Source organism: Myxocyprinus asiaticus, chromosome 8, assembly GCF_019703515.2.
Source record: "Myxocyprinus asiaticus isolate MX2 ecotype Aquarium Trade chromosome 8, UBuf_Myxa_2, whole genome shotgun sequence".
Taxonomy (NCBI): Eukaryota; Metazoa; Chordata; class Actinopteri; order Cypriniformes; family Catostomidae; genus Myxocyprinus; species Myxocyprinus asiaticus.
In genome coordinates, this window is record NC_059351.1 from 2,089,974 (window position 1) to 2,105,516 (window position 15,543).

The 15,543-nt window shown below is 40.9% G+C and overlaps 1 protein-coding gene across 5 annotated transcripts in view; it reads left to right on the forward strand.

The window, feature by feature from the left end:
• Nucleotides 1-15,543, forward strand: part of LOC127445159 (F-box/WD repeat-containing protein 7-like) — a 196,506-nt gene that overhangs the window by 173,184 nt on the left and 7,779 nt on the right. For all 5 annotated transcript variants that reach the window (XM_051705021.1, XM_051705022.1, XM_051705020.1 and 2 more), the window contains 5 exons: nucleotides 2,992-3,126; nucleotides 4,292-4,415; nucleotides 4,721-4,857; nucleotides 5,964-6,077; nucleotides 15,336-15,517. In XM_051705021.1, the coding sequence (XP_051560981.1) occupies nucleotides 2,992-3,126; nucleotides 4,292-4,415; nucleotides 4,721-4,857; nucleotides 5,964-6,077; nucleotides 15,336-15,517 (692 nt within the window). The remainder of the gene's footprint in view (nucleotides 1-2,991; nucleotides 3,127-4,291; nucleotides 4,416-4,720; nucleotides 4,858-5,963; nucleotides 6,078-15,335; nucleotides 15,518-15,543) is intronic.

Below are 15,543 nucleotides of genomic sequence, written 5' to 3' on the forward strand. Positions count from 1 at the left end.
AGTTGCCTCCGCGTCTGAGACCGTCAACCTGCGCATCTTATCACGTGGCTTGTTGAGTGCGTTGCCACGGAGACATAGCGTGTGTGGAGGCTTCACGCCATCCAACGCGGCAACCACGCTCAACTCACTACGCGCCCCACCGAGAACAAACCACGTTATAGCGACCACAAGGAGGTTACCCCATGTGACTCTACCCTCCCTAGCAACCGGGCCAATTTGGTTGCTTAGGAGACCTGGCTGGAGTCACTCAGCACGCCCTGGGATTCAAACTAGTGAGCTAGTGAACTTCAGGGGTGGTAGCCAGCGTATTTTACCACTGAGCTACCCAGGCCCCCAAGAGTGTTGATTATTCATGTTTTTGAGACGTTACAAACATTACAGCTGATTTTCTGTAAAGCTATATTAATAATTCTGATTCAGAGTAATGTCCAGCATCATCCAGTCACTGCCAACCATATTGAAATCAAATTTTGCATTATAAATTCTGAATCTATGTACTGATTATCATTGTCCCATGTCTGCCAAGCATGTTGAGTGATCCAAACATCATCTGCAGCCTGAAACTGAACTTTTGGTCAGATTTTAGGAGTGAATAAAAGCTGCATAGAAAGCTATAGGATGCACTCTTGTTCCCAATTTAGTGAATTTAGTGTTAATGTTGAAAAACATGTTTTTTTTTCAACTTTTGAGGGAATAATGTCCCTACATCCACATATGTGGACATCATCTTTATCAGCACGCTGACGTGCAAAAAATGAACGGATTTTTTAAAACGGCATATCAAACTAAACTAGAGATGCCACTCTTTACAACCAAACAGGTTTCAATCCAAAAACGTAGAAGTTTCTTACCAGAGGCACTTTGGTTGGCATTGCGCCCGTAGAAGCGCTTCATGGAAATCAATGTCACGCTGCCGTGTCACGTGACTCGGTGCGCCAGAAGTTTAACCCTTAAATGACAGTGTAGAGTCTTGTGAACAGTACCCAGAGGTTCAGGATTGTCCAGAGTATGAGCAACGATAATGATCTTATTGCTTTCATCTCCAGGTATGTATTGAGATCCACTTTGAAATGTTCAAATAAAGAAACATTTCCAGCCCAGAGTCTAGGCAAAGGGTGACTACTTTGACGATGCTAAAATATAACAGTTTTGATTTATTTTGGATTTTGTTTAGTCACAACATAATTCCCATAGTTCCATTGATGTTATTCCATAGTTTTGTTGACTTTACTATTATTCTAAAATGTTAAAAAAAAAAAATTATAATAAAGAATGAGTAAGTGTTTCAAAACTTTGACCGTTAGTGTATATCCTCACGGTTTGAGTGCTCAATGCCTCACTGGCGACCGAATGCTATGTAAATGAAAAAAATAGAGATGAAGATGTCATGGCGTCTACAACTGTCCTATATGTATAAAATACACTAGATTAACATGCTGCAATAGTGAAAACAATTACATTAAAATACTTTAATGTTGTCTCTTCGGACTTGAGTTGAGCACTTTAAAACTCTGGGAGTGAGCTGAACAGCACATAGCTCAACATGAACTTGGAAAACTTTGCCCTGATAATTGCCTCGCTCAGATACTATTATACATTAAAGTGGAAGATGACACACATGGTGAAATGCTGTTTTAACCCAAAGAAACTATTTAAATGATTGATGTTTACTGCCAGGTGCATCTAAGTAAGTGTGATTTATTTGTAAAAACTGGCAATCATCCAGTTGACATGCGGACAACAAGTAGGCCTATAATCTGCCGTCTATTAATTTTAAGGCATCATACATGACATACAAATTCAGATCTCCCCAGAAATCACTATTAAATTGCTTCCATATAAAGAAATCTTTGATTGAGTAATCTTGAAAATGGAAATTCTCAAATTGGTCAAAGTGTGGGAACCCTGTGCAAAGCTTAACAACTTAAACGGATGTGCATAAACACACACGTAGACATACCAGCAGCCATTTTTTTCAGCAGTGTATCACCGGTGCTTTGTCTCCGTATAGTTTGCATGTGCATCCCTAAGCAATCCTCCTCCCCTCATTTGATGCGCTTCCAGAGCGGAATGACTTTGGCACAATCTCTCTGGTGCAGCACGGCCTCGCTGGGAGCAAATGAACTTCTGAACACCATGTGATCAGTGCAGTGATTCATTCAACCAAATACAGCTGACCGCAGCTTAATATGGAGGCCGTGCACCCTGGGAAGTGTCCAACAGCCCCAAGTCATGAAGTCAGGCTGTTCATTTGAATCGCAAGAGGCTTCATGGCTACGTTCATGCCAAAAGTTGGCATTTCAAGGACCTTTATGCTGTAAACCCAGTGAAAACATTGCCAGTCCTTGTTAAATGTAAGTGTATCCAAATGTAAATGGATGGTGTGTGTTTTAACCTCCTGAGATCCATGCAAGACTGCTGTGTGCATTTTTTCATTTCCCTTTTTGATTTGTAACTAGTAGCACCTCATAAACAAACAAAAAAATATATATATAATTTTAGGAGTGAATGCACTTAGCTGCATAGAAAACTATAGAATGCACCCATGCTCTCTTGCTCCCTAATTAGTGCATGACTTGACCTCCAGTGTGCTGTCTGTCTTCACTGGTCTCAGAACAGTTTGAAATGCACCTTATTTTCATCCTAACTCCGTATAAAGCCTCTGAAAGCAAAACTTTTGAGCTTTTGGATACGTCCATTGATTCTCGGTGTGATAATGCACAGTGAATGTAGGATTTTTATGGAAAGTTAGTCCTATTGACATTGTGTTTAGCAGTGTGCCGTTTCGCGATAAATTGATGCAATTTTTAGAATGGTTTATCGGATGGAACTAGAGACTCTAGTCTTTTGACTCAAACAGGTTTCAGGGTCTCATGAGGTTAATCAAGGTGACAAGCTCTCACAAACTATTAACCCATCGCTTATTGGTGTACACCTGCTTTATAGTTCTTGTTCACGTGTTTTGACGTGTGTTTTGTGTGTGTGCTACAGAGCTGGAGCGGCCCAGAGAAGCTGCTTGCGTTGGATGAGTTGATTGACAGCTGTGAACCCACACAGGTGAAACACATGATGCAGGTGATCGAACCGCAATTTCAGAGAGACTTCATCTCGCTGCTGCCTAGAGAGGTAAACACAACCCAAACACACCAACACAAACATAAAACTGACACTCATTTTAGTGTCAGTGTTCAAAAACATCCTCAAATGCATTCCTTTTCTCAATATGTCTAAAGGTAATTAAATACTTAAGCGAAACTTTTCATGGTGTTGGCTGAAAAACAATGAGGTCTATAATACTTGGAGAAAGACATCTGTTAGCCTTCCTGTTCGTCTCTGTAGCAGTTGATCGGCTACCATCTTTGCTCATAGGCATTCAGTTCTGAACACTGAAGTTTTAAATGCAATTTGACTAAATACTCTGACATCACATCAACACGGATTGACTGGTGGCACCACAAAAACGTTGATGAATAGTGTTATGGCATCTACCAGCAAGAGCAAACTGGACTAATTGGGTTGAACCTGTCTTTCGTGTTTGGATGTTTTTAGATTTACTAAAGCCCTTGTCTTGAAACTGTTTCATTTCTCTTAGCTTCAGTTTGAACACACACACTTCCAGTTTGTGTCTCTCAGATTTGAGGGGGCAGTTTTAGAGCAGGAAGTGCTGAAGTTGACAGACGTGTCCTTTTTGTCCTCTTTTACACCTATTGAGAAGGATATTACAACTCTCTCAGCTTCTATTCAAAGAGAACTATACTGTCCCGCCCCCACCCACCCATTTACCTCCCTCCCTCTCTCTCTCTCTCTCTCTGTTTCTCTTTAATGGCAGCTCTCTCCCTTTCATCATCTTTTTTCCCATCACTATTTCATCCTGCTCTTCTTGTTCTTCATCACCTGTCATCTTGTCTCCCTCTTTCCCTCCTCTCCGCCCCCCCCCAAAGGTTGTTTTTCTTGTGTGTCAGTGCAGTAGAACTCTGGGTGTGTCTGTCTACCTGTAGAACTTTGTAATGCGTGTGAAAATAAAAAAGCTCCTCCAGGCTACACTGTACACCCTGTCGAATCTGTGACTGGATTGTACATCCCGTTCTCCATCGCCAACCTTTGAGATAGATTACATAACTTCAAGGAATCATGGAACTGTTTGGACATGCTCTGTGGAACACAGAACAAAACAGCCTGAGAATTCTCAGGCCGTAATTGCTGTGCATCCATTGCTATGAACACTATGAACTGCTATGAAGGCCTCAGTCATACTCTCTTCTGACTCATCTGTCTTTTTCTGTTTCTCTAGTTGGCCTTACATGTGTTGTCGTTCCTGGAGCCAAAGGATCTGCTTCAAGCAGCTCAGACGTGTCGTAACTGGCGCATTCTTGCAGAAGACAACCTGCTCTGGAGGGAGAAGTGCAAAGAAGAAGGTCATTTAAAAGTCATCCCTCAACCACTTTATTTGAACTTTTCAACTTAAAACCAAAGTTTGTAACTTCATAAGCCAAAGCAGTGTTGGCTTTACCAATGGTATGGATTTGGGGCAGACTATCTGTTTGCCCTGACCAATTGGAAGCAGGGGGTGTGTTCAGAAAACCTCTATTCTGTTTGATGTCTCCAGTGGCGCAGAAATAACTCACTTTAGCTTTAAACCACTTGTTGATCAAGGATGTAGTCATCTTTAGTGCCACCAATTTCTCTTAACGCAGGTTTTTCTTAACTGTCTGTTTTGCAGGTATTGTTGAGCCCTTGCACATAAAGAGAAGGAAAGTTATCAAGCCAGGGTTCACCCACAGTCCTTGGAAGAGTGCCTACATCAGACAACACAGAATAGACACCAACTGGAGGAGAGGGGACCTCAAATCACCCAAGGTCAACATCTTGTTCACTTGTTCTCACTCCTTGTTATCTCCATGTTTCACTACTGTCCCCTTTTACCTACATTCATTGCATTTCTTGTGTTCCTCGTGACTGTAAGGCATAACATCAAGTCTTAAATCAGTGCTTGAAGTCTTTGTTACACATCTAGATTGGAATTCCTTTTTAGACATACCCATCACCCTAGGGCATAGACCTGGAACTAATATGATTGAAAATACTTAATGTACCAGCCTGTAATAAGATATCTTAAATTCTTCATCTTGGAGCTGCGGTGCAGTAGTTAGCCCAAATGCACCTAGTGCAATGAGCCATGTTGTTCATGGGGGGAAAGGTTCGAGTCTAGCTCGTTCCCGTTCCCTCTAACATGACATGAAATACTTTTGGAGAGTTGACATGTCCTGCAGTGAGATGTTCTATACTTAGAAATCAATTTCTCACACCATAGGAACATTTAAATATGAACTGGCAAATAAAAAAAGGTGATTAAATATGGTTAAAGACTTAAAAGAAATGATGATCAGATGACCAAAAAAAACACTGTATCTCTCCAATAAAGCGGGGATTTAATGGAATTAAAATCATTGACATTTGCATCCTCAAGGCGTTAGCTTATTCACAGCCTGGCCACAAAAAAAGTCGTCATTTGGATTTAAATAATGGTTATGATTTGGGGTTGTTTCAATTGGCCAGGTCGAGGCTCAGCAACGTTATGCATCAATAAAATGAAGTCAGATGACTATCTGAATGTACTGAATGACAAAGTTTTCCCATCAGTGGTTTTTTCTTCCCTGACGGCACGGGCATATTCCAGGACGTCAATGCCAAGATTAATCAGGCTCAAATTGTGAAAGAGTGGTTCAGGGAGCATGGGGAATCATTTGCACACATGAATTGGCCTCCACAGTGTCCTGACCTTAACCCAATTGAAAGTCTTTGGGATGTGCTGGAGAAGACTTTACAGAGTAGTTCGACTCGATGGTTTATTCACCACATCAGCATTTTCACATCATTCTCTCACATCACTTGAGCCGTGCGTCATACTGACATTTCTGCACTTTTTATGATTAATTCTCAATCTATTCTGCGTCTATTTCTAGGTGTTGAAAGGCCATGACGACCATGTCATCACCTGTCTCCAGTTCTGTGGAAACCGCATAGTGAGCGGCTCAGACGACAACACGCTCAAAGTGTGGTCTGCTGTCACTGGAAAGGTGAGTTGAACTTTTAATGTGCTCTGTTTTTTACATTACAGCATTTTTAATTCTTGGCCGGGATATAAGGCCATGTCCACACTAAAACATTCAAGTTTGAAAACTCTCTTTTCAGTTTCCTAATTATTTTTCTTAGTGTGCTCTTGTTGAGAGTGTTTTTGAAAGTCTGTTTTTGGTGGAGGTAAAAGCTGTTCCAGTGTGGATGGCGTAAACGTAGCAAAATCAATGCGTTTACGAGCAAAAATGGATTAGTGGGGATGTGGCCTTATATTCAGGACATCCTGGACTGAAAAACTAAACTCAAAAATACTAATTTTAAATTACGTATTGTTTGGTATAACTATATAAATTATATTAATATTATAATATATAAAAAAATAATAAATCTTGTTTTAAGATTTTATTAAATATATTTCAGCTCTGTTGGTCCATACAATGCAAGTGAATGGTGACCAACATTTTAAAGCTCAAAAAAGCACATTAAAGCATCATAAAAGTAATCCATAGGACTCCAGTGTTTTAATCCATGTCTTCAGAATCGATATGATAGGTGTGGGTGAGAAACAGATCAATATTTAAGTCTTTTTTTACTATAAATTCTCCTCGCTGCCCAGTAAGTGGTGATATGCATGAAAGTAGAGATTGGTAGTAAAAAAAGGACTTAAATAGTGATCTGTTTCTCACGCCTATCATATCGCTTCTGAAGATATGAATTTAACCACTGGAGTCGTATGGATTACTCATATGCTGTCTTTATGTTCTTTTGGGGCTTCAAAGTTTTGGTTCACACCACAGATGATGTCATCGGACGTTAGTAGTGGTTTTGTTCAAATTGTGTGCGCAAGAATATGCAGCGTATGTTTTGCTCTTTTATTCATTTCACGCCATTTTCGGCCAAAATCAAGCTGAATTTTCAGTCTTTATGATAGAGGCATTTCGTAAATGATTGACCAGCACTCATATTGAAATGTATGGGGGTTGTTCTTTCATTTGTGTATGCTTTTCAAATATTTATGAGGTGTCCCTTTTTGGGTCATATTGATGGTGTATATGTGGACATAAACCTCTCTGCCCTCCTCTTATTCTCTCTATCCTCACACCCTGTCTCTCATGGGAGGTGTGTTTTCATTGTGCATCCCTGTACAGCTGTCAGCAGGCCTGCAGCAGCACGTAGCAGCATCTCAATTCATCCAGAAAACCTGCACATGACCGTCTTCATTACTTATTCACATGAGAACATGAGAACAGTCATGTTTAGTTGAACACTGAGATGATCACTGAGCACACTTTCCACTGCCATTTCTTCCTCTTGCATTTTATGAATTCATTGCACTAGCTGATGCTGTGACATGGGCCTTGTGCTGCAGGCTTATGGCAGTTGTAAAATTGTGTGGGTGTGCGTTTCAATCATCCTGCTCTTCCTTTTTCATCCTGACCCTCCATTTTCATCTAGGGTCTAATGGAATCTCTCCTTTCGCTGCACATTCTCATAACAGATACAAACACAGGCTTTTTTCATCATCCTCTGCTGTTCATTTGGTTTGATATTCAGACACTGACTCCTCCACTCTGTGAAGTGCACTAGTCTGCTCTTCACTGAGGAGGATCTCAAATCATCCTCAAGGTTATCAGCATTTGAGGTTCCGTAATCAAATGTAGCGTGCATCGGCACAGCAGCAACATGCTGTCTGAGGAGAGGCATCATGATAGCAGATGGCGAATGCTCCATGATTAGGGTCACCAGTGCTAATATGGCAGGCTGCCTTTTTGTTCCCATCATGCAATGCTGTTTGAGGAGCTGTCAGATAAGATGCACCAGCTTCAAAATACGCGTAAAGCTTGGATCAGCTTCTGTTACTTGAAGTTCTTTCAAAAAAGGCTCTGTTAGTTTACCATCTTTCATCCAATCAGAGAGCGGGCAAGCCTTTTAGCATGAGAACACAGTTTTTATCAAGTAAAAGTCTTTGTAACATACAGAAGGTTTTCCTATTCTAGAGGTTTTTGGAGAATAGAGCTGGGTTGATGGTGTCTCTAGTCTGATGCAGTGCTTCAGAGAGTCCCTCATCACTGGCTATGGCCAACTAAACAGGAAATGCTGTGTTGATTATTTAGTGATTATTTAGTGAGACTTCTTTCCTTCTACAATACCTTTTCCTCTTTTTTTTTATTTTTAAGCAAATCACTCCGCTGATATTTTTGTTATAAACTGCATTAAAGGAATAGTTCACCCAAAAATTAAAATTGTCAATTTACTGATCCTTATGTCTTTCCAAACATGTATATCTTTCTTTATGCTGAACACAAAAGGAAATGTTTTAATTAGTGCTGTCAGTCGATTTAATGTTTAATAGCGATTAAGCGCGTGATTTTTCATAATTAATTATGATTAATCACAGATTTAAAAAGTGCTTAAATTTGACTATGTATACTATTCCTGTCAAAATGCATTTAGTTCATTTTTAGAAAAGAAAACAATATGTAACAATAATGATTTACCAACATTTTCCAAACGTAGCCTTCCACAATAAATGCACTAAAATAGCATCAATTCAATGTTTCCCAAAGTGTAAGTGGGAGGTTGACTAATTGAAAGAGCTAGTCCTTATACAGTAGGTTGCTTACTCATTGCAGTGGGCATTAAATCTCTTAAACCCTCATCCTCCACAATATTATTTGTGGCTATCCCCTGTGCTATAGCAATCGTGAAGCTGCATGTACGTAATCGTGCGCCACTTTGAACTCCAAAAGAAAAGCGCTCGCAGAAAACCTTTTGCTTTGAGATTTGGCACTGTCCACGTAATGACACTTAATCCAAATTGTCCGTTAAGACGGAAGCACAACTTGACACCGTTATCGTGTGTTAACGTGTCAATTTCAACAGCTCTAGTTTTATTTTCTATACAATTGCAGTGGATAATGCCTCACAAAGCTTAAAGGACTCAAAAAGTATCATAAAAGTAGTCTATGACCACGTTTACATGCATTTATTTATTTTTTCCTCCCCAATTTGGAATGCCCAATTCCCAATGCGCACAATGTCCTCATGGTCGCAAGTTTGAATCCAGAGCGTGCTGAGTGACTCCAGTCGGGCTTCCTAAGCAACCAATTGGCCCGGTTGCTAGGGTGGGTAGAGTCCCGTTGGGGTAACCTCCTTGCAGTCACTATAATGTGGTTCTCGCTCTCGGTGGGGTGCGTGATGAGTTGCGCGTGGACGCCACGGAGAATAGCGTGAAGCCTCCACACGCGCTACGTCTCCACGGTAACGTGCTCAACAAGTCATGCGATAAGATGCGCAGATTGACGATCTCAGACGTGGAGGCAACTGAGATTCGTCCTCCGCCACCCAGATTGAGGCGAGTCACTACGCCACCACAAGGACCTAGAGCGCATTGGGAATTTGGCATTACAAATTGGGGAGAAAAATCAAAAGAAAAAAATAAAACGGTTTATTTCAGGATTTTAGCAGAAAGCGTGTTCTGAAACGTCATGTAAACAAGAACACTGATTTCCTTACGGCATTTAAGGGATTGAGAGAAAGCAATTTAACATACCTAGGTTTCTCACAGAGAACGCGGCTTAATGTGGCCATGTAAACTCATAATCGTTTGATGAGTGCACATGCGTTGGAACAGTCTGGGATAATAAACATTATAGGATGGAGCCAAACAATGTCAACACAGCAGAAAGAATTCAACATTTCTGGGAGTCCAGTGGGAAAATCACATACACTATAAACTATACCCATTTATACACACCAATGTAAAATATCAACTGTCCCTAATGTTCACATATGATCGTACATTGGGGAAATCCCAGAGTTTTACATAAGAGGGAAGCCCCACTATTGCAGTGCAATTCCGCTGCAGGTCGCGATAGTTTGTGAAGGAAACAAACACATCAACAACTCTGGAATATCTAGAAATAAAGCGAAGCATCGAAGAATAAAATACCAACGTCTTCTTTAGATCCCATGTTTGTTATTTACATAAGCGTCGCAGGGTAATTACATTGCTGTGGAGAAAGCTGCTTACTGAACGAGCCGCATGTAAAGAGAATGCTGCTTATACAGTGCATGTAAGTGGGAATGCTGTTTTCTCGCAATAACCCACTTTCTGGTAAACATATACGTATAGTCTATGTGACTCGTGCATCATGTTCCAAGTCTTCTAAAGCCATATGATAGGTTTTGGTGAGAAACAACCCGAAGTCATTATTAAAAGATTGAAGTCTGTTGTGTGTTATGAGCATTAAAAGAGGAAATTGTGAACACAGAAACCACTTTGAACAAGCTTCCCTCATTGTGCTCACAAACAGTGCAATAGATGTCAAGATCTGCAACATAAAGGGAAAACTAGACTGTGACAGACTTTACATTTTTGGGTGATCTCTGCCTTTAATAACATACAGTTTTATTTTTATGTATTTGGTACTAAAAACACACTTGCATCTTCTCCACTGTGCTGTCACTTTCTGTCTGCAGTCATGACAACAAGACTGCAGACAGAAAGTCGGGAGGCACATCCATACTGTATAGGCGAAATAACATTTGTTATTTCGCCTATACAGTATGGATGTGCCTCCCCTCTTCTCTGCATCCACATTTACTGTCTGTTTCATTATTTCTTCGTCCCTCTCTCTTGCCATCTCTTACTGTCTGTCTTTTTGACCTTGGGTCTGTTTGTTTTTCCTCTTGCGACACTTCAGTTCACTATTTAAGTGCTGTAAACCCCAGGAGCTTATAGATGCAGCTCACAAATGCATACTTGCCCTCTGAGACAGCAGCCATCCCTGGTTGGGATCGATAACATATCTAGACAAATAAGCTTGTTTGGGTCACGGGTCTCAAATGTTGACATCACCAACCCCCCTTATACACACACACAGGCATGCAAACACAAAAAAAATTTCACTTGACCTCCATTTTGTCTCAGGAATGACTGCATGTGCTTTTTTCTTTCGAGAGAATAGCTGAAATTCCTTTTCCACACCGAGTGCTCAGCTCTCATTAAACTCCCTTTACTGATTTCACTCATTTTAGTGGGGGCCTTTTTAAATGTGTTGAGAGAATAGCTTAAAGGAGAGAGTTTGTTCTGTTTTTCACAAACGTCTCTCCTTAGATCTAAGGCCTCTGCTTAATTTTGTCTTTCCATGGGAATTGTTTTGCAACAGTCCATCTGTTGAAAGCAGGAGATTTCTTTCTATTTTGGTAAAACGTCCCCTTCTGGATTCATTATTGATCTGAGACCAAAACAACGACTTTTTCACATCGGATTATGTTGATTGGGAGCTGACTACACCAGGACTATGTCTGAAGAGATTCATGAACAACTTCAGCGTTTGTTGGGAAGGAACTGAGTGTATGGAGACACAAATATTGGTCAATGAATGGTAGTTTTTCCAAATAGGCATATTACATCTACCACCATGTGATATGCCGGCTAATATTGAATGTCATTAGCTCAACATGTAAACAAGTCTTTGTCTGTTCACAGTTGAAAATTATTCTAAATCATGTCTGATATGAATGGTAGATAAAGATCTAATTGGCTTGGATTGAAGACCGTCTTCGCCCACACTATGGCTTGATAATGCTTTTACCGACCCCCCTCCATAGTAAATGAATGGGCGTCATACTGTGTGTAAAAAGAAAGTGATTTTAAGATGAGATTAAGCTGTAACATCCTGTTCATTTGAATGTGTGCCACGCTTGAGGATGTGTTCAGTGCGATAACAGGGATCTGATGAGGGAGGAAATGTGGCACAAACATAAGCAAGAGATAAATTGCTTTGGATTACGATCAAGACATGAATGAAGCCCTCCAGTCTACCCTGTGGTTTATCTGAACTATGTGGCTCGGTTTACGTTGCACACGTAGCGATGCCACCACTGCGTAGATTATACGTGGCACATGCTTCTCCTCTATTCACTCTGGTTTTCTCTCCGTCTCTGTGAGAGCTGTCAGACTCATCTGCGGTTTCTCTCCCTGAATCGAGATGGATTCATCCTCAAACTTCAGAGACAATCACCAGCTCACTAAAGCAATGGAGGTTTCCTCTGTTGTCAGCTGCACAGACATGCCTGTCGTCTTGCAGCTTTAAAATGCCTGTAGAATATTTCTGATATAGTGACACTAGGGCAACATCACTTTTTCTGTCACATCACCCCTCTCACTGTGATAACAACCCTGGCTTCCATCCACCTGTTTATCGGTTAATTTATCTCATTCTAAAACCCTTGTTTCTTTTTTATGCTCATTTTTGTCCCTTTATTCTGACTTTCAGTTCCTGCAGCTCACTCCTCCCCCTCCTTTACTCCAGCCATGACTCAGACTGCACCTTTGGCTGACCACCAACTCCTTAACATGCAGACTGCAGCACTTCTTCCCAACACTCCACCCACTCCTGCATCTCAGATACAAACACACCTTGTTGGAGATTACCTTTATATGCTGATCTTGCACAGATAACCTGTCAAACACCATATATTCCACAAAATATATCTAAAACTGCTCTTGGATCAGCATAATCATCCAATATGTACTGCTGTTTGAGGCAAGATGGATTTAACGTCCCCTCTAAAGACATTAAAATCAGTTTTATGGTAGCTATACAGGGTTCTTCCATCAACGTGCACGCTGACCCCGGCGGCTTTCTCTTTCGTGCCCTGTCTCCGTATTTATATTCACGTCTCCCGCTGAACAGCCTTTCTGTGGCACAAGTGCGGGCCCGGGACAAAAGGTCCAGTTGTCCCCCCTTATCGGTGGCCCTGCTTCTCAGTAAAATTCAAACGTAAGTTTTGTGGTCTGCGACGCGATATTGTGAGAAGCCGAATGGAGTGGAGTGAGTGATCCCACTCTGTGCTCTTCTCTATTTCTTTAGCAGAAATATCTGGAAGCCAGCTGGACTCGCGCACTTGCATGCTTCAGAAATAGCGTGTGCCACACTCACGTGAAACACAGATGCACATGTCAGATGAGAAGCATATTTAGCACCTATGAATCGCAGAACGAGAAATTAACCTTATAACGCCGTGTGTATCAAATATGATACACAATGTTTGAGAGCTCCTGTTTCACAGTCTATGGTATGTAAGTTTCACATATTTATGGCACCATCTAGTAGTTATTATATATGTAGAATTTTCTGATAATTCTTTCATATGTCTATTTTCTTTGAAAAATGCCAATGCTGGAAAAAACTTGCTGTACAAATCCTTCATCTGTAACAAGGTTTATTTGTGTAACCTCTTAGTTCAACCCCAATGACTCTTTAAATGGTCTACTTCCCCAGGAAGATTTGTACTGATTTGGTTTTATGATGTAATGTGGTGGTGACAGCACTGCTAAGTTTTGTACTCAGGCTACGTGGTGTTGTCCATTGCCTGGCTCTAAAAGATGTTTCTTGCTCACGATAATCATTCCATGGCATGGTACACTATAATTTCCTGTGTTTACCCTTCACCCTCCTCAAACAGCTTGTTTTCAGACGTGCTTGTTCAGCTGTGTTTAACAGACAGATGTTCTCCAAACTACAGTTCCCACAAACCATTGGAGTCTGTGGTTTGATAATGAAATGCTTATAAGTGTTATTCCAGATGGGAGAGAACTTTTTTTGGGGATCAAAATAGGAGGGATAGGAATGAAAACAGCTGTTCCTAACAGTCTGTTCACCATCTGAGGACTTCTGGGGCTTCAATGAACACAGTCATGTGTTTGGTAAATATGGGTCAGTCCTGGCCATTCAGAGATCACCCTTTCAAAAGAGCAAAGAAAGCAGTATGCTGGGTGTTAAGATGGTAGGGTGTTTAAATGCAGCTTAAGATGACCATGGTGTGGATTTTTGGAAGGAGACAGAATAAAATAAGCACTGGCACTTCACCCTGGCCACTATTCACCGTATCGTCTTCCCTAAGATTAGATGTGGATGGTAAAATTAGTGGAATTTGGAAGGGGAGGCTCAAATGGATTTAAACCTCGATCCTTGGCTTCAAACGTTTCCCACCAGCCACTCAAACGGAATGCTAATCTCCATGCCTCGTGGGTGCCACAAACTTGCTCTTTTATGGTTTCTCAACGGGCAGATAAACAGACACCTAAGCCATTTGGTTTCAAAGGTCCTCTCCCCGACACTGCCTGAGTAGGCTGTAATCGCCTGAGAGCACCAGCTTGAAAGCTTTCCGTTCTCATTGGCATTATTTAAACCACCTCAGCATTCCATGGGAAAGATCCATCGCCTAGTAACAAATACTCATTATGGAACAGAACACCTCATGCATAATTTAGTAAGAAGTGCATTAATAGTGCAATTAATTATTGAACCCCCTCCCTTTTTTCATTGCCATGTTATGGACACTGCAAATAATAGTGGTTGCATTTGATCACAAGATCATAAGTAGGCATTGGCCTGTTGGCAGACTGTCATTCTTGCCTATGAAGTGGTTTTGGTTGTATTTGGTTTTATTCCCTCATTTGTCCTTTTTGCCAATACAGTAATGGTATGAAACACTTGTTAGTTGAATTGGTTTCCTAATTAGTTGCTCTTTTGTTCCATCAACCCCCACATACGGCGATAAAACAAAGCATGACACGGTAAAACGCTTGAAAGCACTGGGTGTCTTGGAGGTTGGTCACGGCTTCTGAAGATTAATGATGCATTACGGTTGATCATGATAGAGATGGAGGCAGAAATAGGAGCAGCTGCATTATGAATTAAAGGCCTTGAGACCTCTTCTTTCACATCTCTTGGTTTATCACCCCTGCTTTTATCGGCCATGGTTCAGAGGTTACACCTTTGACACTTCCACCGCTTTCAACTCGGCTGTTAACAATGAAAAAGCCAAAGGCACCTTTGATTCCATATTTGCCTCTGAAATGAAATTGAATTCGGTTATAATTAGATTGAGAGTAAATGGCCCTTATCCTCATAGATTAGTCAAAGATTTCTCTCATAACGGCAATCAATATCTAATACATCCTCTGAAATAAAGAGTGTTTGCTTTTCCATTAATGCTTCCTGCTTTGTGTGGACTGTAAGCTCTTATATTTGATGTACGTTTGATAAGCAGAAGATACGTTTTAGTTAAAGGTCCAAGTGATGGATCGGAGTACCTATAATTAGTGCACAGTTAATGTGAAATTCATCTGAAGGCTTATTTGTTGTCTGCTCCTTCAATGTTGCACATTGCACACATCGTGAATCTTGTTTCCAACAATTGTAAATGTAAATCTCGATCTCTTTTCTTTTTGTTTTTCACTACAGTGTTTGCGGACATTAGTGGGCCACACAGGTGGTGTCTGGTCCTCTCAAATGAGAGACAACATCATTATCAGTGGTTCCACAGACCGAACGCTGAAGGTCTGGAATGCAGAGACGGGAGAATGTATCCACACGCTGTACGGTCATACCTCAACAGTGCGCTGTATGCACCTGCATGAGAAAAGGTAACCATCTACCACCTCAGTTCTCC